General features: G+C 43.1%; 1 protein-coding gene across 1 annotated transcript; it reads right to left on the minus strand.

The window, feature by feature from the left end:
• Nucleotides 1-788: 788 nt before the first annotated feature.
• On the minus strand, nt 789-12,135 carry HYAL1 (hyaluronidase 1). Its single transcript, XM_088134010.1, has 4 exons — nt 10,189-12,135; nt 7,883-9,342; nt 5,664-5,753; nt 789-2,146 (listed from the first exon to the last, which is right to left on the minus strand). The coding sequence occupies exons 2-4, from the start codon at nt 8,795-8,797 to the stop codon at nt 1,832-1,834; spliced, it is 1,320 nt and encodes a 439-aa protein (XP_087990136.1). The 5' UTR covers nt 8,798-9,342; nt 10,189-12,135; the 3' UTR covers nt 789-1,831.
• Between the last annotated feature and the right edge of the window lie 13,555 nt (nt 12,136-25,690).

A 25,690-nucleotide genomic window follows, 5' to 3' on the forward strand; every position in this document is an offset into this window, starting at 1 on the left:
TGCTTGACAGTACCAAGAACTCATAAATCCCACCATGAGAGAAGTCACAAGCCCGTGAGATGTCCACAGGGTGTGGTCAAAAAAGTCAAGATGGTAGCCACAGTATGACAGCTTTGTCTGCTTTTTATGCACAAGTGCATCATGTGCACACAATGCACATTATCAGCAGGCAAATCTTCACAGTTGTGGCCATCTTGACTTTTTTGACAATACCCTGCAGATGCTCCTGCCCAAATCCCTCTCATGGCCCGCATTTTCTGTTATATACCACTCCTACTCTCTTCCGCGACTCGGTCCTGAGGAGCCCCATGACAAGAGAGCTCCTACAGCAATTGTCACACGCCTGTGCCAGGAAGCACAGCAGCCCAACCAGCTGGGGAGGACTCACTTGTACGCTCTCTCACACTCCAAACAAGGCAGAAGGGGGCACCCAGCCCAGCTGCCAGCCCTGCTTCTGTGCTACTCAGAGAACTGGCAAACATCCTTTCTGCTTGTTCTGCCCATTGAGGTGGAAGAAACAACAGGGGAATTTTCCAGGGTTAATTTTCCCTGGTAGAATGACCCCCCTCCTCCCCCTGAAAAATAAAGGAACTGTCTCTCCCAGCTAAGCTGGGATATTTGGCAAGTGTGCATTTATATACACATTTGGGGATATGACACTTATTGGTATTATACGGCAGACTGGATATCATGTAGTTCATTATGTAAAATGCGTGTAACTCAGCTCCTGCTTAGTAATAGTAGTTTGTTAGCTTTTGGTTTAGCATAATGTATGCATAACACTTCAATCATTTAATTGCTTTTTAATTATTAATTTAATAATTTAGCACAATAGCATTTTGTGGTTTATTCAGTAAATGACTTCCTTTGCTGCATCAGCGCACTCCCACAATAACATCCCAGGTATTGCCATGGCCCCCTCTTCCCAAAGTCAGCGTCCAAGCTGTAGCCAAACAATGTAATGCACTGAAAATTGAGACAGGATATCTACTTTAACTGGACATGGCCTCACTAGACATACGCGTATGCAGCTAAATTACAGAAATCTGGTAACAGATTAGGCCTTTTGCTTGAATCACAAAGTTTACACATAAAAATAGCCATTTGTCAACCTAGAAAAGCACCAGTGCAACAACAGTATGCAGGAGCATTTGCACTTATTTTAGAGGCAATCAATGGGTTACAGTGCTCTCTTCCTTCAAAACTCTCGTCATACCTCGTGAGAATAGACTGTAGGTCTCACAAGGAAATGAAGTGCGTCTTCCATCCTGAGTATGCATCAGCACATGGGAACACAAAGTTGTGTGTGCATCAGCACATGGCAACACAAAGATGTAACTGACCTGATAACCTCTTCAGACGGAAATGAAAGCAAACACAATACATTTGTAAGAAAAGCATGCTTATTGTAGGTATTCATATCATGATCAAAAGAAAAAGCATGCTGGCTTTTTTTATGCTGCAAGGCAGAACTGTATTATGTACCCAGGCAAAGATGCAGATAACCACTAAGACCATTGCTAGAAGGATTTCTGCTTGCACCCTCCAGAAAGGGAAAATCAGACTGGTTGGCCAATGCCTTTTAGTGTCATTGCAAAAAGATGAAGCCCAACTTTCACCCACCTGTGCCCTTCATATAGGACGGACTGCAGCTCCCAGACTTCTGAACCAGCTTGGGGGAAGGGAATGTGGCCTATCATCTGGCAAAGCATCGATCTAACGTACAATATATATGAATATATATTAATTTTATGTAGACTAATTCTGCAGGTTGAGCTTTTCTTGTTGACATGTATTATATATCATGAAACTCTGGGCTGAATAACTCATTCTAGATTGACTTCTTCTCACATTGCAATCCCGTCCAGCCATTGTAACACTGACATGTGAATTCTTGGGCCATCTTGACTTGATCTTCCATCGACATCTGGCCAATCAGAATAAAGCCTGGGTCCACATTATGCTTCTTAATAGTAAAGCTGGCAGAACTGAGATGCAGGAAGGCGTTGGGGTAGTTCTCTCCCCGCACACAGCGGCCATTGTTTGAGCAGAGTATTTCACTACACAGCTTAGTGCTACTGGTCACATTCATAATGTATGGGCCAAGGAGCATGTCCACATACTCCTTCACTTGAAGGCAGGTTTCCTGTAAGTTACAAAAAAGCAGGCCCAGGAAAAAAAATGAGTTTGGAAGAGATGTTTGCAAGAATTATATGACTTCAGTACACATTTCCCACAAGAGATCCAACCATGTAAGACCGTCTTCCCTAACCTGATGCCCTCCAGCACTGTTGATTCAAATCCCAACTATCATGGTCACCATGAAGACACATTAACACCTATTGAATCATAGTGATGATCACCAACCTGGTTGACAGGGTGATGTAAGAGGACAAACATTCCTGCAGGGTTTGTTTGTTTCTTTACAAGACTTATATAGCCGCTTATCTCATATAATGATTCTAGGTGGCTCACAACAATCCATAAAAACATGGCTAAAAACAAAAGTACACTTCCCCCCAGGTGCCAGGCCAAACATCCTCCCAGCTCCATTCCCACCTTAGCCCAATGCTTGGGGGAAGTGCCAGGCCTTTACAGACTTCTGGAAGGCTAAAAGGGTGGGGATCTGGGGCAGCCTCTGAAAAGGTGTGCTTCTGAGGTCTCATCAGGTGGCAACATTTAAGGGGGGGCACCTGTAGCATGCCCACCCTATCTAACCTAGTAGGACAGGAAAATACTCTCGGGGAGAGCTGGTCCCACAAATAACTTGGCCCTGTGTCAGGTAGGGCTTTAAAGATGATAACCAGCATCTTGAATTGCACCCAGAAAGCAACTGGGAGCCAGTGCAGCTCACATAGCAGTGGTGTTACTCGGGTGAACTGTGGGGGATCCAAAACTGTGTGTGCTGCTGCATTCTGAACCAGTTGCAGCTTCTGGATGATCTTCAACGGCAGCCCCATGTAGAGCGCATTACATAATCCAAACAGGAGGTGACTAAGCCATGAGTGACTGTGAGCAAGGCCTCGTGGTACAGGAATGGGTACAATGGGTGCACAAGATGGATTTGTGCAAAGGCTCCTCTGGCCTCAGCTGCCACTTGCTCTTCCAGCAGGAGCTGTAAGCCCAAGAGGACCCCCAAACTGCACACTGGATCTGTCTCGGGGAGTGTTACCCTGTCCAGAGTCAGAGATGTCAACTCTCCTGACCCTGGGGGGCCAAAAACCCACAACTACTCCATCTTGCTAGGGTTGAATCACAGCCAGTTTCTCCTCATCCAGGCCCTTACAGCCTGCAGGCCCTGAGCCAGCACCTAAACAGCATCACTTGCCTGGCATGGGGTAGAGGTGTATAATTGGATATCATCAGCATACTAATGATACCGAACCCCATGCTGGCAGATTACCTCTTCCCAGATATTTTTCTCAATCTGTACATTTTTTAAATAAATACACATTGGAAAGGAGATTATGGATACAGTCTCACAACTTATCCATGGTTTGGACCATAAAATCACAAAACCAAAATTTTCCTGGTCATCCAGATATCACAGCCATTGTTGTACCAGGTTTACTTAATTACCACTGTCTGAACTAGCCATTGGTCCAGGTCTGAATGACACATGGAGTCATACTTAAACCATGAAATCCTAATTACTAGTTTGGCCACGGGCCTGGTTCAAACAACAGGTTAAGCCTAGCCAAAATATGACCTAATGTGTTGTGAAAACAGGCACACAAGTTTCTAAAGCTGTCTCCTCCAATTCTACAAAAGTAATTTAGAGCTTCCCATCATTTGGGAGAGCAAAAGCAGAAAGAGTGAAATGCTAAAAGATTGATTCAGTCTCTCATAACCTTTACTTATTTGTTCAGAGTGACTTATGAAATTAATCCAGTTTTACAAGTTACCACAATAAACCTATGAGGCAGACTCTGAAAGAAGCTGGCTGGGGCAAACCATCCAAAATGCTTCAGAACATATTGTAACAGAATTATGAATAAATATAAGTGATATTACTTGCGGTCTTTGTCACAACTGTTAGGAAACCAGCATAAATAATGTTCAAATGCTATTGTTAATTATCTTAACTGATTTACATGAGTAGCAAACATGGTTATTATGGAATTAATTTAGGCTTGATTCTCATTAGAAACACAGAGTCAAAAAGGGCAACACAGGCATCACGTCCAACCACCTCTGCAGTCCATGACTCAAATTAAAGCATCCCCACTAGATGGATGTCCAGCATTTGACTGAATATTTATTTATTTATTTATTTAATATTTACAGACCCACCCCTATCTGACTGACTCTGATGGTACACAGGAGGAAACCAAAAAGAGAACATCTCAGCAATTTAAAAACAATCCAAAAATCATTACAACTAATTACAGATGGACAACCCCATTCCTCCTAAAGGCCAGTTAAACACAATCATTTTAAGGATCTTCCTTAATGAGAGGAGGATAGGAACCAATTGCATCTCAAGCAGCAACTAATTCCTTAGCAAGCCTTCCTGTGATGTTGAGACTGGATAGGCAGAATCATACTTGGCAAGATGTTTCTTTATATATCCTAATGCCATACTCTATAGAGTTCTATGGGCGATAACCAACATTTTGAACTGAGCTCAGCGGCCTACTGGTAGCCAGTATAACAGCCTAAAGATGGTCATAATTATGCAATGAAAAAAATTCCTTGACTAATAGTCCAGTTGCCCCATTTTGCCCCTGTTGCAGCTTCTGAGTCATCTTCAAAGGCAGCCTTGTCTAAAGCACCCTGCAGTAATTCAACTTAGAGATGATCAAGGTATGAGTTACTGTCATTATCAGGGCTTCCTGGTCCAGGTTGGGCTGCAAGTGGTGCATCAGTAGAAGCTGGGTGAAAGACTCCCTGGCCACAACTCCACTTGTTGCTCAAGTAGGAGCCATGAATCCAAAAGGATCCCAAGCTCCAGGCCATCTCTTTCAGGGAGAGGATAACCTCACCAGAAGCAATTACTGGGGCCGCTATTACCAGACAGCTCTGATGTTTACAGGCATAGAGTAACTCCATCTTGCTAGAGTTTAGTTTGGGCTTCTTTCTGCCCATCTTTCAGCCCTAACAGCTTTCAGACAGCAGCTCAGATAGTTTATAGCATCTCCAACACAGCCTGGGGTGATAATGCATAGCTGGATGTCATTATAATTTTGATGACCTCTCCCAGTGGCTTCATATAGATGTTGAATAACATGGGGGGTGGGGGGATTGATCCCTGAAGCACTTCTCTCTGGAGTAGCCAAGAGCCGGATCAGTCTTCTGCTCCTCCACCAATTACCTTCTGCTTAAGTAAGAACGGAACACAGCAAAACAGTTCCTCCCGCTCCAACCCTTGCAGCCAAACCAGAAGGATACCTTGATCATATCAAATGCTGCTGAGAAGTCCAGCAGGACCAGAGGTGCATATTCCTTCATCAAAGTCCTGACAAAGGTCATCTGCTAGAGCAGCTACAGCTGTTTTTATCCCATAACTGAATATATTACAAATCCATAATGTACGGATTGAAAAAATATTGTAAAGGCCTTTGCCCAAATAATATCTCTTATCAGGATTTGAACCTTTGAAATCCCCATACCTAGCCTCACATGACCCTCTGTCCCAGCTTTCACTTCCTTGCCACACTCACCCAAGAATGACTTAAATTTGTACTACCCCATATGATAACTCCAGCAGCACCTTGAGAAGCACTCTCACCAATAGTATGGACCAGGTCCTCCTGCAAAAGAAAAATATTAGGACAGTTCCAAATTGCATCATTTTTGGTATCTGAATTTTAGCATTCCTTCTCTGGTCACAACCGAAATGTCGTTTAGACAGAAACTTCTAAATAGCAGCTGTTTGAGAACTTTGCATAATAATATTGTGTGTCAGGATTAAGTATAAGGAGTTGATTAAAGAATTTGGTTGAAGTTTTCCCTGATTGCCTTGTTAACAGGAAGAGCCTATTATCCAGTGGACAGAGGTGGTCAAGAAGTGACTGCATGCCACATGCAGTCCCCTTCTTTGCAACCCTGGGGCACATCAGATCATTCTAAAGTGCAACAGCAGCATTATCTGCCTTTCTACTTCACAATAAGAAGCAACATAGGTGCATTAAAAAGTTGAACACACCTATTTTACTTCTCAAACAACCTAACAAAATCTGACTCTGATCCTTCTGGTGTTATCACATCACTACTATACCCCCTGCAGTCTTCAGTTGATTAAAAAAAAAAAGCAGTCTCCTGCAGCAAAAAGACTGCCCAACCTTGCATCGAGGTCTAATTGAAAAGAAAAAGAGAATGTACTCTTGTTTTTCATGTTTTTTTTGAAATACTTTTATCTGGACAGCATCCTTTTTTCTACTGGTTTTCTCTGACTCTCTTAAATCATCTAATATATCTTCCAACATGATTTCTTGCCTCTCTCTCCTAAGTATGGTCTGGTTTTGTGTAATCATCTAGAGTTCTTTCTCCCAAGCTAAGCTGTGGCCAAATGCTGACATTTCTTCCTCTTCAGCTTTTTGAGAAACTGTCTGCTGATGTTTCCTACTTTGTCTAGTATGCACCTTCCTGCTCATCTCAATCTCCTGTTGTCTCGCCTTTTCCAGCCAGTTCAGAAAGTCTCTCTAAAGTCTCTTCTTCCTAGGAAGCTAATTTTTTATCACATCCTCTACTCATGTTTTTTTTTTCTTGTCTCTGTATATTTCTCCCTATTACTGGAAGAATTTCTCCATTTATGTGTGATGGCAAGATCTTAATTAAATAACTTGCTTCCATAAGGGCTCTCCTAGACCTCTGCAATTTCATATCTTCTGAACCATCTGCTACTACTTCATTCCTCTAAAACATTTCTTGAATAATCTTGTTTTTCCCTTCATCTTTATTTTGCTCGTTAGTGACAAACAGCAATTCACTGGATAGGGACTATGTTGGTGCTATACTGACAGGACAACTTCTGTGTTATTGCTGGAAAATTAAAGATGGCACCTAGGTTTTAAGTGTACTTCCCCCACCCGAAGGGATTGGGGGAAAGAGAAAATCTTCCATAAAATTTTTGATACTCTAAAACAAAAACAAAACAGCAATAAAAAGCCCCACTGATTTTCAATACATGTCACATCTAACCTACATTGATTTGTAATCCTGTCTCATCCAAACATGAAACACTGTTAAACAGAAGAAAATCTACAGGTGGTCCTCAACTTATGACCATTTGTTTAAGGACAGTTCAAAGTTACAATGGTGCTGAAAAAAGTGATTTACGATTGGTCCTCGCACTTATGACCACTGCCACACCCCCATGTTCACATGATCAAAATTCGGGCACTTGGCAACCAGCACGTACTTACAATGGTTGCAGCATCCCGGGGTCATGTGATTGCCATCTGCAACTTTTCCAGGGGGCTTCCAACAAGCAAAGTTAATAGGGAAAGCCAGATTTGCTTAATGACCATATAATTCATTTAACAGCTGCTGCAAAAAAGGTCGTAAAATCAGGCATGACTCACTTAACAACTGCATCGCTTAGTGATGGAAGTTCTGGTCCCAATTGTGGTCATAAGTTGAGGACTACCTGTAACATAAAACTGAACATGCTCCCCAAACAGATGTTGATTTTTCAGATTAAGCCATGTTAGAACAATTTATGGGGGGGGGAGAAAATGCTTGGTCTAATTTTCAATGAAAATTATAGCAACAGATGGTAATGGTGATGGCATACTGAGTCCAAGAACTTTAAGGATACCAGTAAGATAAGAATATTCTATTGAAGTCCATGATTCTTATTTCCATGCAATGTTTTCCAGTTAATTCCAACTGGACAAAGCTTATCAAATCCTTCACTGGCACACTGAGAATTGTTTACCTGCGTGATGAAGTTTTGAGTAAACTCATATATAATGGTAGTATAAGGTAAGACAGGGATGTCATTCTGTGTCCAGTTCAAAACCCTGAATGCCTCCTGGATTCGATGACGGGCAAATTCAAGAGTTTTGGAAGTCAGTCTAAGTTCTTCGGGGAGATAAATGCTGGGATAAAGAGCCCAGCTTTGCTTCCAGAGCCACTGCAACTTGTTATTCCTCTGTTTCTCAATCTCTGGGCATTCTCCAGTATAATTGACATGGTGGTAATCGTTGTTATAGCAGTCAGGGAAGCCATAAAAGCCCCAGAATCCCTTAGGTCTCAGGGTTTCACTATAGGCCAATGTCTGCTCCATGAATGCTCGAGCAGATTGCTGAAATGCTAACTGGGCTTCTTTAATCACCTTGTCAGCAGGCCAATCAGGGTGCTGCTCCTTAACTAACTCTATGGATTTATTTTGATAAATTTTCAGAGAATCCCAGTTCCGAATCCATAAGGGACGCCAGTGTTCCCAGTCCACAACTGCCAGACCTCTGAAGCTAACATCCAAAATGGTATTCTTAATGTCTTGTTCAATCTTCTGGAGATTATCTTTTAGACTAGCATTTTGAGGGAGACCACCATAGATGGGAACTCCATCCTTAGTGTAATATGGATAATATCCAAATTTGTTACTGTAGAAAAGAGTAATGTCTTTCCCCATAAATGAGTCATTCTGGTTGACAATTAGATCAAAAATTCTCAAGTCAAGGGATATTCCATATCTGTCCTGGCATATTTGAGTTGGTGCATTCCAGACTGAGATGAATGGACTGTCCAATATTACTTGGGCTCCTTCAGTCATGTCATGATTCCAAACCATTAGAAAAACATTTAGTAAGCAGATCCACGAAGTCAAGTATTCCATACTCATTGCCATTTTGCAACCTATTTTCCAGCAAAATGCTCAGGTCTTCTTGTCCCTTTCAACGCCAGAGGCTTCTGATAGGATTGTGCAAAAGAATTAACTGTAGTTCTTTCTGGTAAATGGAGAAATTAATTTCAACAGAAAGAGAAGAATAGCTCTCAGAGGAAGCAATAGCAAAGGAAACCATGAATTCCTACTTTTCCTTTTATTTTCTATCTATATTTCAAGGTTCTTCCAGAGCAAAATCAAATCGTAAGAAACAGAAGTCCTTCTGTGACCTGAAATGTTGCTGGGACTTAGGGTTAGCCTTTAATCTTTGCATTTCCAATGACTTTGGCTGACAGTTCAGGTACTGCTTACTATTCCTAGAATAATAAATAATATCCTCCTTTGCTTTTATGCTCTCTCCCAAGTAAAGCTTCATCAATGACTTTCTGGAGGCAGTCACTTCTTCTCATCTTACGAAAGTTCACCAGTAAGCAAAGGTCATAGTAGAGAAGTGTCAGTTCAAAAGAATGGTTGGGTAAATCAGCTGAATATACATTAAAATCTGTCTCCTGTGGAGAAAATAGGAAAAAGCTTAAATGAAAGTGAAGAAACAGAGAAAGGATTAGATTATCTCAATCACTCTGATGGAATGGAATTATGAAGGCCAGACTCAGGGAGAGAAGCATCCTCTTTCGTCTCCGGAAGGGAGGGGAAGAGATAAGAGGATGGCATCAATTGATGTCAGGCCTAGCCCAAGGACTCCAGGAGACCATGCAGATTCAGTTCAGCAATGTTTATTAGCTATAACCTTTAGCAAGAATCTTCCCAAACTGAAACTAGTTCCCAGGGTCAGCCAGTAAACACCAAGTGAATTCCTCAGGTAGGTGCCAGCCTCATCCTCTTATCTCTTCCTCTCCCTTCCGGAGACGAAAGAGGATGCTTCTCTCCCCGAGTCTGGCCTTCATAATTCCATTCCATCACAATCACTGTTTTGCTATAGCATGATATATAACTGGCTGGGAACTATCAGAGTTGGGGTGCAAAATAATTAGAGGGCACCAAATTGGAGAAGATGCAGCACATTTCAAATATTCCAAGATGTTTTGCCAAAGGCAATGGTTCTTTTTAAGGATCCAGAAGCAATAAGCACATAAGTGGGTTGAAGTTAAAGCATCTTTATTCTAAAGCAGGCACAATAGTATGCAGCATATACAATACCAAGCAAGCTTTCCTCAATCAGTTGTCGGGAGCCCCAGCGGACGGCAACGAGGAGACCCCAATCTCTGGCCGGTACGCAGCACCTTCCCAGTTAGGTCTGCATTGAAGCTCCACCTGAGCAGAACTTCGAAGCTTTTTATCCTAAATTTTAGAAGAATGCTACGTGCCTCTAAGGGCAGCACCTTAATCAATCACACCTGTTGTTTTCAGGTTTCATGACGACTCAGGTTCTTCCCACCAGATAAGTTGAGGCGAGTGGACAGCAGCCAATTCCACTGTTTATGATATCCTCCCGCATTCCAAGGTCGTACCATCCCAAACAGCAACCAGCCTTGAAAAACACATTTCATGCCAGAGGACCTTGACTGGCCTTTAAGGAAGCTCAGTAGTTAATGTGGCCCAGGACACCTGGGAATAGAAGGAACAATGGTGGCACGCCATCCCGAAGCTCCTGGATAGGCAATAGTCTTCCAGTCATTTTTCTCCACACAAGAATACCTATGGAACACCTTGGCAAATCTTACAATATCTCCTCAAATATATTACTATTTCCATACTGAGAGAGGAGACTTGGTTCAAATTACCTCCTAAATTTGTGACTGAACTCAGATTTGAATAAATTACTTCCTCGTTCATAATTCAATCTCTTATAGCCATTTTGCTAGATCAGCAGAACCAACCCCCACAATATAAGCTGGGATGGTACATCAAGCTGAACCCAGTTACAAGAATTGCATAAAATGGATCCCAGCTGCTGCCTTTTAATTACACAAAATTTCCACATCTCTCTACAAATTTATACCACTAAAGTTTTGCCAAACCAAAATCCTTACATGACCCTTAGCGAAGTCTGATGTTCCTAAGTGATCAGCTTTTTCCATCAGAACTACAATTTCTCAATTCCCTGTTGTTCCTTAGGCTTAGTAATCATAGTTTAGTTACATTTAATTACATTGAAAGTAGTATAAATCTGATTGTGCCAGAATGTGTAAGGTACAAGAGGGAAGAGATTTGCCCTAAGAAACACATGCTAGCACAAAGTTAACCCTGCTACAAACAAGCACGAGGTGCTAAGCAGTGGCTGGCACTGGGGGAGCACTGTAGTTAATTAGTACTAGGGAGACATAGGGACTACAGGCAGATAGTAAATCTGGCCCGATTTACAAGTGGCCAGAGGCAACATGACGACCTTGTTTTCTGATATTACCCCCTATAACACACCACTGCTCCTGTCTGAACTTAGTAGGCAGCCCTGAAAGAACAGCATTTCGCATTAGGGGTCAGCAGAACAAATCAGAGCAAAGCTTTTCTGAAAGACCCTCAGACATTTGTTACAACAGAACAAGAGATGGAAAGAGTCAAAATTATTGCTGCAGACTGGGCAGTATAGAAAACCCAAATACTGCGGTTCTTCTTTCAACTTTGGTACAAATAAATAGGAAAATCTACTGTATAGCATTTTCTACCAAGAGTGGGCATTTCCCATTTTTATTCTTCTATTTGGAAAGTTTACTGCCAAGGGAGAATCTGACACAGGAAAACTAAGGTCATTTGAGAAATAAAAGGTATGTCAGAACAAATAATACAGAAAAGGAGTTGCTTAAGTGTTCTTAGTGTCTGTCACTAAATCGAATCACCATCTATAAAAAAGTTAAGAGAACGTGAATCACATGACCATTTTGTTTTTCACATTTCAGTTTCATTTACTTTAGAGGAGCAAAGTCTGTTATCCTACAGATGTTGTAGGACTACAATTTCCATAATTCCAAATGGGCTGATCGGGGTTGAAGTCCAACAGCTTCTACGGGCAACACTTCTTCCTCCCAATTTAATCCACTTTTTAACATGTCTTCTTTGTTGATGCTTGCAAGCTGTTCACACATTTAAATAATATTTAAACTAATTTGCCCATATTAACAATCTTGCAGGATTTCCCAACTTGCCGGAAATCATTGGATTATTTTCCTGGGAGCCACATAATGAAGAACTGGACTTGCATCTTAACTAGGATGGAGGCAGTGCTATCCAGATATCCACAGAGCAAGAAGTTCTAGGAAGTGCTGGCTTTACTAAACATTAGTAAAATATTTTGGAGCGCAGCAGCAAAACCACCTAAATCAGAGCAGGAGTTTTCATAAACGCACCTGAGAAAACAGAGGGGAATATTAACCCTTTTGACCCCAATCTCTGCAGATTGATATAACCATGATCACTGTGGCTGTATTTATACACTACCACCCACATTCTGAACTGAAAGACCCTAAATTATGTGCCAAACCTGATTTTTATATATATTTAAAATGTATATAGCATTGCTGATGTACCTGAGGCTTTGCAGAGTGCAACAATAAGTCCCTGCCTCAAAGGGGCTACAAAAAGTAAGGAAAGAATATTATTTAGATTTTGCAAATCATCGCATCTAAAGCTCTCATGAGTTAGTAGCAGAAAAGTTCAGCTCCGACAAGCGATAGCTACTTCCTAGGTTCTCAGGTCCAGCCCTCTTCGGCCCCTGCAGCCGCAGGCAACGGAACCCAAACGTTTATACATCAGTTTAAAGGTGGAATGGTGTGTGCGCGCGCGCAATAAATTATCCCCCTCTCGAACTCTCTTGCAGAATTCCGAAATTCTTGGCAATCGGTTGGCCCCGTCCAGAATAACCTGCCAGTTGTTCCGGCTTTCCCTGACGCCAGGGCGGGGGGCTCCCAGGCGGAGGAGGGAGCGGAGGCAGGCAGAAGCTCGCCCCAGCCACCCAGTGTCCCAAGCGCGCGCGCCAGCGACTCACCCGCTCTCCCAGCCGAGGAATAATGCGCAGCCCCCTCCCGCCTCCCAAAGCTGGCGTGGCTGAGAGGGGACGTCACCTCCAACCCGAGCGGACGAGGCACGTGGTCGCGCGCCAGTCTGGCAGCTCAAAGGAGAGGGGTGTGAAAGGGCGCTTTTGAGGGCGGGTCTGGAAAAGATCTCAGGCTAATCTAATCAGCTATGTCGTGGTTTCTCGGAGAACAACCCCGCGATGGCAGGAGTGTCGTTCGAGGCGCTTCAAATCCCATGCCTGCTTGGGGCTTTTGGGCAGGGAACGGCGAGAGAGCGGGGACGTGCTGCTGCTGCTGGCGGTCAGTCCTTCCTGGCCCGCTAGGCGTACCGATTCACTTTCCCCCAGTGCCGCGTCGGTCTCAGCCCCAACGGGAAGGGCACCACGTAAACTTCAAGAAAGTTATATTGTAGCGAAAATCCGACCACGGGGGAAGAAAACGGGTCTCACTTACGGGAATCTGCACCGCCCGCTTCTCCGGAGCGTAGGCTGGGCAAGGGAAAGGGAAAGCGAGCTCGCCTCATGCGGGGCGCTGATCGGCAGAGGGCAGCACAAAGCTCACCCGCTCCGCTCCCCCGAGCAGGAGGAAAACAGCTGGCCAAGAACTCCGAGGGGAGGCGGACTGTGGGGGCGACGGCGGAGAAGAAATCTCGCTTTCCTCAGGAGCCTGGTTTCTATTACGCACTGACCCCCCTCGCCTGGGCGAGAGGAGGGGGCAGGAGAGATCCTGCGCAAGGAAGCAATTAAGTCCCCTGGCTTCTGGAGGCAGACGGGACGGGGGGGGGGGGCGCTCAGCTACAGATGGGGAGGCTTAGCTTAACCCTTCCTTCTCCGGAACGGAGGCAGCCTGCGGAAGGACATCGGCTCACGCGGCCTGGGGCATGCTACCGGTTGCCCCTCCCCAAGAAAAGGGGAAAACCATCATTATATGTCACATTTAAATGCCAAACAGACGTCTAAATCTACCTTAGGGGAAAAATAATAACTGTCTAACATTACAAAATATCATAAAATTTATGCTATAGAAATATTTATTGAATCAGTTTTTGATAGATAAAATTGCCTTTTCAAAAATGGATATGCATCTCTTGAATCCAGTCCTCAAAAAAAGGAGAGGTCCAACTTTTGCAATTTGTCAAAGTAATAACACAAGGTTCCAGTGGGTCTTTTGTGAAAAGCTACCTGGGTCCTTGGAGGCAGCGCTGTTGGAAGCAGAGTGGGGTGAAAATTCAGAGGCATAAAAGTTTCAAAGGCTCATACTTGACTTTTTCAAAAACAAAGCAATGGACAGGATCCGTGTGACAGCGGTTGTGCTACACTTGAAGTTACAAGCTGGTTTGCACAATATGCTGACCTATGAAGTGCTTTATTTGGGTGTGACTTAGCATGAAATGCTAAACATGGTTGGCCTCATTTGTTGAGGTTTATTCAACAATCATTTAAAAATAATTTTGCAGAATGCAGCTCTAGCTGCCATGTTACCCTCAAGTCCCACCTAGAGTTGGTTGCGTGCTTTGTTCGGGGTGGTCCTGTGTTGCTTTTAAGAGCACATTACAAGCCAACATTCAAGAGATACAACTCCTTACACACCACCTTGTGAGTCTGCAAGTGGAGAAGATACCGACTAACTTCTGTTCCTCGTGCAGCTGGAGGGAGCTGGGCTGGAAAGGAAAAAGAAGACAGTTGAAGTGACATGAATCCAAGGCTTGAGAAATGGTTTTTAATATCATGTCAGCCTCATTCTCAGCAACAGGCTTAAATTTCAATAATGCAGAGGGGATTCGGGACCTGAATTTCCATGCTAGAGGTGGGCCTTTCCAAACAGATGGTTTAAGCACAGTCCCAGCCTCTTTGTTTTTAAAAAAAACATGCTGGTTGCCTTCACAATACAGGTGCCACCTTGGGCCTTAAACAGGGTACTTTTCAAAGGAAGACACTCATCCCCAGCCTCCCAGGGAATTCTGGAAGTTGAAGTCCGCCCATCTTAAAGTTGCCAAGGTGGAGAAACACTGGATTATACCAGTCATCACCTATCTGGCTGACCTTCAGGTTACAAAAGTCATCCTGGCTAGGAATGTGGGAATTGTAATCCAACACATCCAGAGGAAATCAAACTGGGGAAGGCTGCTTGAGTCTTGCTAATAAGAAACCGAAGCTGAGAAGTAGGCAAGGGGAACAGCTGATTCAAGCCAGCCAGCTTTCACTTGGATCAATTATACTATGCACAGCTGCCCTCAATTACACAATTACTGCCATTACAAATGGGATTCGTTTCTGTCCAGCTCTCCAAAAGCACACCCGATTAAATTCACCATATGCCACCCTAGCTTGGACTGTTAGGCAGCCAAGTATAAGCTCCCCACTTGAGTATCATGATTCTAGTTCTCAAGCATAGCACAGGGTCTCCCTCCAAAACAGATGCCTATGAGTCTTACCCCTGAATTCCCCTGAATAGCTGCTTCTCTGCCTCTCTGAGCTGCCAAATAAGAAGAAATCAGTTGACAGAGTTTTTCCCAGCCAGTATTTGCCTGCCCTTTCATTCTTCTTAAACAGCCGGGAAATATTTTGGTCTATGTTCTGCACTTTAATGAGAGGCAAGAGAGTTTGCAAAAACTTTACAGGTAGTCCTCACTTAATGACTGTTACAATGGCCTCAGGAAGGGTGCTTTATGGCCCATAAAGCACTTTTGGTCGTTGTAAAACATCACGCCCCACCCCCCCCACCCTGCAGTTATGTCGCCGCATTTTGGGCACTGGGCAACTGGCTTGCATTTACGACCGGTTGCCCAGCGCCCCATGATCATGTGATCACCATTTGCAATCTTCTCTGCCAGCTTCCCCAGAAAGTCGATTGGGAAGCCGGCAGGGAAGGTTGCAAGTGGAGGGGAGCTGAAAACCTTCTGCGGTCTGCAGGAACAGAACTCAAATCCTGAAGATTTGAGCTCCATTCCTCCAGCCCCATGAAGGATTTCCCTCCCATGCACGGAGGGGAGGGGAAACCTCTTGGCGATCTGTAGGAATATTTGAGAGCGAAAGAGCTGCCTGCCAGGAGGATTTCAGCTTTGCGCGGAGCTGAAATCCTTCAGCAGGCAGTTCTTTCGGTCCAATGGCTTAACAACCCGGAAGATCACTTAATGATCACAACTGGGAGTGCCCAGATTGTGGCCATTGAGCGAAGCAGTGATGTGAGCATCTCACTTAATGACTGCTTGATTGAGATTCTGGTCCCAATTGTGGTTATGTGAGGACTACCTGTGTTAGACTATTTTCGTTGGGAAGAAAAATGACTGGAAATTAAATAGAAACTCTTTGTAGCAGAACACCTGAGACTATATAACAGTGTTTTTCAAACTTGGCAACCTTAAGATGTGTGGACTTCAACTCCCAGAATTCCCCAGCCAGCATGCTGTCCACACATCTTAAGGTTGCCAAGTTTGAAAAACACTGCTAAAGAATATAAGGCTGAAGGTCTCAGTTCTCTCCCAGCAGCTTTCTAGGTCTTCACATCCTGGTCCTGCCTCCAGCTTTGGGGTACCGGCTTAACTTCCTGGGAGTGCTTCACCAGGCATTCCCCCCGACCTCTATATGGGTTCTCACACCTTGTGCTGCCTTTCTGATGATTAAAGGATAAAAATGCAAAAGGAGAAATATTCTCAATAGCGTATCCTCCTGGCTATGTAGCACAGAAACAAGTGATAGATTATTCAGCTCTTCCCTCTTTGGCAGATAGACCAATCTCACCAGAGATAAACAAAATCAAACTTCATTTAAACAGATAAACTATAAATGTAATTCACTTTAAAAGTTAAACTCAAATTGGAAAAGATAAATGACAGAATTGTTTAGTTCTTGATGATGCAGTGGGCAACTTAAAAAGAAATTTAAAAAGGGAAATGCAATATTCCTGGAAGACCACAGGATGGAGCTGGTCTGCTTACAAATGTCATATTTTCCTATCAGTTGGGAGATGTCGCAATTTAATATTAGAGACCATAAAAAGATTATAAATAAAACTAGTATAATCATGCCCAGGCTGAAGAATATGTAAAAGCAGAATTACATATAATTCACTACCTTATACAGAAAATAAAAGACAATTTAGACAGCACCCACAATCTAGTACTAATTCCTGGCTTGACTGGTAAACTATTTCTATCAAAGTTGCAATTTTTCAAAGCAAAAATTCTTCTGGTTCATTACCTGGACTTCCTCCAGATTTGGGGGAAGATTCTGGGGGAAGATTCTTAGATGCTGCTAAGGAGATGGTAAATCCCAACTGTTGTCCAGTCTCAGTTCACAAGCTTCTCCCTTAAATCTGCAGCAGAGGGTGGGGTTCTGCACATGATCCAAAGCCATGGGGGCACATGACTGGGGGAATATGGATTGAGTGACCAAGCCTATCTGGCAAGCAGCCTATATTCAGAATGCTGTTATGATAGAAGGAAAAGAAAGAGGGTTGAGTGTTGAGCTAATACTGAAGAGACCCCCTGGGTGACTTTGGGCCACTTGTTTCTCTCAACCCAACCTACCTTGCACAGTTGTTGTGAGGAAAAAATTGGAAGGGGGGAAACTCTGTACAGTACAGTACATCAAGGAAAGCAACATATACATCCCATAAATTACCCTTTAAAATGGGTATGCAGTTTCTTCAGGCTAAAGGCAACAGGGCAACCTGGCTTGTTCCAAGAAATAGGTAATGATGGGATGATGAATTAGGCAAGGCTAGGATGAGAAATGGTATTTGAATAATTAAAGTAGTATTCTAGTTAAACAGATTAAATTAGATAATTCATCATGATTGCTTCCAATGCAATTTTCTCCTTCTGGCATATTGAAGATTGTAATTTGATGGCAGCTTTTAGAAGGAGCCAAGATTGTTTTTGGGAGGTGGGGGAGGGCAGAAGAAATCCAAGACAGCAGGTTTTGACCTCTAATGTAGAGGCTCCTGTCATAATTAAAGCACCAGAAGATAAGGTGGGCCCAACCATCTGCTCTCCGGGCATTTTATAATAACTTTTCCATATAAGCCAGCATGTGGTCTGGAGAGGAAGGCCTGAAGATGATCTCCCAGAAGAACAGCATCTCTGAAGCCAACCCCTCAAGGGCTGGGTTTCTGAGTTTTCCCTCTGAATCCTCCAGATAAATGTAGGCAGGTGGGTGTAACCCATTCCAGGAACTTGGACTCATTTGGGCAAATGCTTTAGCTAAACATCTTATTGTGTGCCCTTGTTTCACCCATTGTTTCTTTTTGCTTGCTATTTAAGAGCTACAGGATATTTCTTATTGCCCTTAAGCGACCTCTCCCTTCTCAGTCCACCAAAATAGGCTCCAAGTAGAGTTATGGTTTAGAAAGCAAAACCCTCCAAGTCTTTCTGCTCTGGGGACTATGAGTAACAGTAGTTTAGGCAGGACAATATTTAGAGTCCCTCAGATCTTAGGGTTCCTGTCAGACTGAAAAAGATTAAAAAGTGGCCCATTTGATTTATTGATTTGTTGATTGGCTGGGACTCCAGATCATCTAAATCAGTGTTTTTCAAACTTGGCAACGTTAAGATGTGTGGACTTCAACTCCCAGAATTCCCCAGCCAGCATGCTGGCTGGGGAATTCTGGGAGTTGAAGTCCACACATCTTAACGTTGCCAAGTTTGAAACACTGATGTAGATTATGGTGCATCTGTGGTTCATTGGATAAATCACAGTTGCTTAATTCATGCATCATCCTAAACTGGAACCCATGGCTTTCCAACTCACAGAGGCTCCCCTAACCATGAAACAAACAAAGAAATCACCTCATGATGTTTGAACCCAACCATTGTGTGTGTATTCTACTCTTGGGACAATTTTTTCTTCCAAATCAGCTCACACAATTTTTAAAGGGAGAGACTTTGCTCTCAGGGTTAGAATTGTAAAGAACGAAACTCACAAGAGAAAGGAAATGGGGAGAGAAGTACTGACGTGTTTCCAGCCCACTATCCAATTTCTAGAAGAAACCTCTAAGAAACTCCTGCGCAGGTTTGCAAACAATACCTTGTCTGCAGAGTTTCCTGCCAAGCAGCTGGCATTATCAGGCAAAATAGCTCTTTTCTGGATGCTGTATTTAACCACTGATGGGCTTCCACGGTTTGATTAATTCTCTTTACAAACCATCGTGTGTCGGTGCATTCCATAATACTACTGGATCCAAGCTGTAAAGACCTAGATTACCACTAGGAGGCAGCAAACAGGTTAAGAAAATCTTAACTCTTCTGCCATCTAGTTGTTGTTTAATTGTTCAGCTGCTTCTGACCCTGTGGTCCAACGGACATCGGTTTCCCAGGATTGTGTGCCAGTATGGCTTCTTTGAGTTCTGGCATTTTGCAGCCCAGACCTGGCAGCCCTAGAATTCAATAATGTGTACAAGAATTGCATTATTTTTTGTTGCATCTGCTGCACATTACATAGTGATTTCGAATGGTAATAGCAGGAGAGAAGGAAGAACACTTCAGTAGTAAGCCATATCATATTTTATTCTATATAAGCATGGGCCAGAACAAAATAAAACATAGGCCCATAATGAAAAGTAAAACTGCAAACAACCTGGAAGAAATTATCATATTATTTCTTAACATCTTGTGCCACTCTTTTCTAGGTGGATTTGTAGGGTTAGGGCAGAAGGAAGGGCAGATCAGTTCCTGGCCCTGGAAAATTAAATTCACCTTGGGCACAAAAGTTGGGTTTACTTGCAGCTTGGTGGTGTCCAGCTGCATGACTCCTAGGAATGAGTTAAGTGGGGGACATTTCAGAAGAGTCAGAGGGTCACACCGATTTCAGTCAGTCTCCTGAAATGACATGGCTTATAGTGGTGATGTAAAAGAAAGAAAACTTCATAAGAGAGCAGAGTTGGATCTCTACCAAGGCTGAGACACACACAAATGCCATTTGAGGCTCTAGACAAATTGATAGCATTGTTCTCATCTGTTGCAAAAGCTCCTGATGATGAAATAAGAGACACTGTATCCATTAGGCCATGAATGCTGGCACTAATTTCTGTGGCTATAGGATTAGCCACTAGCATGGCCCCCTTTTTCCATGCTAGAATCACAGCCCTGGGAGAGTCAGACAATCAATGGTAGGCTGGCAGATATGTGACTGCATTAACATGATAAAGGGAAATGGAGGAAGAGGAGGAATTTCAATTTCTCCCCCCCCCCCAAAGAAATCCATTAAAGCCCCAGTCTCCTTTGTGTGGCCCTCTGTAAGCATGATGCTTAAAAGCAGACAATGCCACTTCCCACCATTCTGAGGTGGGAAACTTGCAAAATGAAGTGTAAGTCCTGAAATAGGCCTATCACACACACACAAAGCAATAAAGACTCTTTCAAATCTGTCCCAACCACATGTGTGATGTTTCCCCACCCCTTTGCAGTTCTCAGCTCTTTAAAAAAAAAAAACTTGAGTGAGATGCTTGCTACAAAAAGTTTGCCCACCTAAACCTTCCCATGATTATGAAGTCTGTGGATGTAGAGATTAGATAGATAGATAGATAGATAGATAGATAGATAGATAGATAGATAGATAGATAGATAAGCATATCCACTTTTTTTTCTGATTGTATTCTATGTATTATTTTGTTTCCCTTAGCTGGGACAAGGAAAATGACTAAGGCAGAGACATTATATATCTGGCCTTGGACTCCCAGTTATCAGCCTTAACCTTATTATCAATTCTAACCCAATCTGGGTTCAGAGGAGCTGACAAACAGCCAAGTGCCTTTGCTGTAGATTGCAGAATGCAGGACAAGAGAGCAAGTGCAACCCTGATGTCTCCAGTACTTGTGGAATGAAAAGGTAGCAGTGTGAGGCTGCCAAGGGAGGACAGGGGCAAGGACAAAGCAAACCCCTGGGAAATGAGCTCTGAGAGATCTCCTATAGCCTGTGAGCTGAGAAACCTCTGCCCATATCTTCTGCTTGCCCGCTTGCCCTTCAGACATGCCTTGTAGAGGGCAGAGGGAATGGCCTTGGAGGATAGGAGGAAGAGCTGCTCCCAAGGCAACGGTCATACAAGAGGAGTTTGAGCTTGGACCAAGAAAACATCTCAGGCAAGCCTCTCTCTAGTTCACGTGAAGAAGCACGTTCAGACTTGCAAGGTTCTGTTACTGTAGCTGTTACAGTAAAGGTAGTCCTGACTATATGGCATTGGTTTCTTCATCTGATGTATCTCATTGGGACGACACACCGCAGCGTTGCCCACTTTTAAACACCCCTCTCCTCAGGGCCATTCCACTTCTGTGGTGTATATTTTGCAATGGAAAGGCAAGTGGCAGGCTGACACTTAACACAGCCAGGATAGGGTCAGCTCAGAGCCATTGCACCTCTCATGCTCTATTCAGTGGATCTCTCTCTCTTTGTGACTCCTTAAGGACTCTGTTGGGGGAGTGAACATTACGGTTCCTGTTGCCTAAAGGGATTCTCCTATTCTTTTGGTCACAGAAGCCGCTAATTTCATGCCCTTCCTCCCTCAGCTTCCAACACCCTCCTTCCTCACTGTGTTCTGCACCTTCTACACACATGGCATCCATTCTTCAAGTAGTAAAGAAGTAGCCAAGGTTCCCAGAATCTGACCTGCCCCAATTTCCACCCTCAGGCCTGATTTCAGGGTAACAATCACTCTTGTGACTCACCTTCTTCCTCATGGCTTAAGCCAGCAAGTGTACCTTCTTGGGTCTCTCTTCCTCACAATTAACCTCTTTGGGGCTCTTTCTTGTAACTATAGAAACATTTGATCTCCCTAACATAAACAATCTTGTAGCTCACCCAGCCATTTTTGGCATCTTGGTTGGGGAAAGCCCAAAAGTGCTTTACGAGAAATTACCCTCCCCACTTTGTTCTCTTCAGTCTTCATACAAGCTGGAGTACCTGGCTTCAATATCAGCAAGGAATGGCCAGGGTTGGGCTGAGAATAAGCTTTATGGCCCCTTTCAAATGGAAGGACTCCAAACTATTTATAGTACTCATGTCAAGAGAGCCTTAGGCTGAACTAGAAGAAATCTTCAAGGTTTACTGCTTTGCCAGGTCCAGTAGGCAGAAAGGCTAGTGAATTCCTGACTGTCTTCTGAACCACAGAGTGGCAGAAGGCTGCAAGTTGCCCAGATGTGTCCTATGAACCACATCTGGGCAACTTGCAGCCTTCTGTCACTCTATGGGCAGTCTACAGAGCCCCATCCATTTTCCTCTGCAGCCTGGCTGAGCAACAGGCAACAACTGTTTTCCCATGTTCCTGTAGCTGGAAAATTGGGATCTGGAGCAGAATTCCTGAACAAAGCCAAAGAGAAGGCCTCTGCTTGGTCTTGTGCTCCAGTGAAGAACAGGGAGTCTGTGCCCTCTGCCTCCAAGAGTGTGCAGCGGGGGTCCCTCTGAGCCACAAAAGGTTGCCTGACCTTGTAAGTAGCAGAGGTCTCTCTCTCTCTCTCTCTCTCTCTCTCTCTCTCTCTCTCTCTCTCTCTCTCCCTTTGTATATTTAAATGTCATAAAGGTTTTTTTGAAAGCTGGATTGCCCAGAGGCAACATTTAAGATTTTTAAAAAGTATCCTGCAGTGCTAGTGCAATAACTCTTTATCCACCAACAGTGTAAAAATTGTATGATACATCTTATTGGCAGGGGTTAATAAAACACCATAGTGATTACATCAATTTAGCATTTTCCAGTAATAGATGATATTATAGATGCTGCTGGATGGGATGTTCCTTTCTCCATTCTCAGTCAGATTAGAACCAGAGTAGGTGTGTAGCTTAAACATGTCACTGCACCAAAGAGAGCAAAATAATACAAAGATAATGTTTAAAAATGTACAGAACATAGTTCCTCTTGATATTATTGTCACAATTAGGGCTTTACTCTTATCTGCCTATGTGAACTGCCATATTTCACTTATTTCATAGGTTTCTTCCCAGCAGTTCAAGGTGCTAACAAGTTTACATCTCCCCATTTTATCTGTTGCTGACCCTATCAAGTAACCTATCAAGCTTTATGGCTGAGCAAGAATTGAAACCTGGTTCCCTCAAAGCCCTAGTCAGACCATGCTAGCCATTTCACCTTACTACCTTATATTTTGGTTTAGGTCAATAGTCCTATCTGATTCTGTGCCTTCTGCTCTAATTGATGGCTACGCTGTCTCTCTCTCTCTCAGACTTTCTGAGCCCTATTGGAGGCCCTTTTAACTGGAGGTAACAGGGATTTAAAAAACCCAAAACTTTTCTCTATGTTCTACTACTGTGCAATGATTTCTCAACACTCCCTGTGCAAGATTGGTATGAAGTAAGTAAGACCGCCTCAGGCGATCTTCTGTAATGTACTCCAGACACATTGAATTTCAATGTCCTAAGTCCATGCTGGAGGGACGAGTCTTGGAGAAAGCTATAGTACATGGAACTGGTTCACACATGCTGAGCCAAAATGTGGTTTATTTAGTTTTGGCTTGTGTGTTGTATGGGTCCTATCAGTTGTGAGATATTCAGAAATCATGATTTGTTAACACGAAGTCTGAATTATCCCATCAATAGACAGCTCTACAGCTGCAGAAGATACAATTTTTTACAATTATGACACCAGTAATAATAGTCTTAGAAACCAAATTCATATTTTAAGCATAGAACAATATATCATGGGTTTGCACAAGATACATTTATTTGGTGTTCTTTGAAACTGAGCATCCATGTTCTAGCTCTAGAATGCTGATCTGGAAAATTTGTGAATACATTTTAGGCTATAGTTAACATTCTTTACTCATTTTCTGTCCTTATTCAAGAGGACCTGTATTTTTAAGATATTTAAAAGATAAAGAGTGACAGGGCCTGATCTTCCAATACACATCTGTGATTATAACTCATGTTAGTGATTGAATACTAAATGAGTATTTATGCTTAATTTCAAGAATCCAGACTAAGAAATGCAATAAAGGTGTTTAAGTAACTCACACTGCAAATCCTTTGGCTTGCAAGAATTTTCCTTAAAACGTACTTTTTTTGAAGTGATTTTCTTCTTGAACTTAGAATGGTCTTAAACCAAGGCAGACTGTTGAACTAAGTGACAAAATAGATATGGAATCTGAGGGTACACAGCATATTCCAGATCTCAGAAGGGAACCATACAATCTATATGATGAGATGCAGTGAAAGTATGAAGTATGGAAAACATTTTCTGATTTAGGGTCTTGAATACATGTACAACGGTGAAAAAGCCATGTGAACCTATAAACATTTCTCAGGGAAATCACCCAGGCCTAATCTTGGGGGGGGGGGGAATCCATTCAGGAGAAAACTGATGGCTTCGTGCCCTACTGTAGCCTGCCAGCCATCTGATCAGCGGTATTGCAGAGCATGTCCTGGGGAAATCAGGAGCTCTGGCTGAGGCTCACAGATGTTTTAAACACATTTAAACACACCTACAATCACTGCTGTCCTAGGGAGATAATGGAGTTTGAGTTGTTGGCTCTTTTGTGGCACCAGGGGGTGCTCTTTGACTAGATGGAGAGAAACAGCAGGCTATTCCCCTTCCCAAGGTCAACAATTTCCAGCTGCAATAGATTTTTTTGAAGAGAGGAGAGGGTATCAACACTGTTTAAAGAAGTCAATAGGCAATGAATGCCCTTATGGAGCATTAAGGAGAGTGGATCTGCTTCCAGAACTGGGAAGCTGAGATGAGTGGATGGTAGCAAGTCACTACAGTAGCTGAATTTCATCCACTGGTTTAATTGAACACAGAGTCCTTGCGTGCAGCTACTTCTAGGAGGCTTTTCCTCCTTCCTAACCTTACAGCTGCTTGCTGATTGGTCCATTTACTCAAATTTTATTTGGGCTTTTAACAAACGCTGGAATTGTGAGAAAAATAGTGAAATCATGGCATGTTTGAGGAGGCTCCAGGTGTCAGTAGGGTTTGCATCTCAAAAGGCAAAAGTAGAGAAGCAAAAAAGGGCATTTTTCCCCTCCCTTGATTCAGGATCAGCCAACACAGTCATATCTGAACTTCATCAGCAGAGGAATTCCAACAGAACAGCCCCATGAACATTCCTCTTGTTCTTCTGGCTGAGTCTCCTTATGTTCTTCCCACTGTTTCCTTAATTATCCAGCCAACTACCCTGTGCAGTAGCATCTACATTCTCTCTAGGGGCAGCTGCATTTCTTTAAACTAGGGATGGAAAACTTTTGTGCAGCAGACCTTGCAGCAGGGGGCATAATAAGGGTGGGATCCACCTTTTAGGATTATTTTTTGAGGGGGTGAGAAGGAGTGATACAGATACAAACATCGCTGGATTTGAGCAATGTTCTCTGCTCCTAAGGATGTTGAGAGATTTTGCTTTTGTGGACATGTGACATCATTTATAATTCAATAGTCTTAAGTGAGAGTTTCATTTGGGAGCACTGAGTGCCTTTCCCTAGTGCGATTAGGAGAACAACTGAGAAATGTGGAAAGTCCCTGAGTAACAGTGACTTAAAGCAAGAACTTGGTAGCCTACCCACCTTGATCACTGTCACATCACAGCGATATCTAGCAGATGTACTTCCAGGGTTATCTACTGGATAGATTCATTCTGGGGAAGTAGAAATAATCGGTTTAAAGCAGCCCACTCTCAGTGTAAAAGCAGTGGAATGGCGCCTCCCCACCCTGCAAAACAACAATAATTTTGTTTGTCCTTTGTACAGAACTGCATGCCGTCTGACTTCATGAAACGAATGGCCATGTGTATACAAGACTTCAGGTTCTGGTTGTAGCATTTCCCAGTTTGATTAACTCCAGTTGGAAGACTAGAAATGGTTCTGATAAAGAACACAAACAGTTACCTGCTGCCAAGAATTTGACAATAGCAGAAGTGGTAAACTAAGCATTGGCTCAGTTCTTATTTCTTACGTCCTGCA

This window comes from Python bivittatus, unplaced genomic scaffold (genome assembly GCF_059951505.1).
Source record: "Python bivittatus isolate LINGU-HERP-01145 unplaced genomic scaffold, Pbiv_v1 ctg000080_np1212, whole genome shotgun sequence".
NCBI classification, from domain to species: Eukaryota; Metazoa; Chordata; class Lepidosauria; order Squamata; family Pythonidae; genus Python; species Python bivittatus.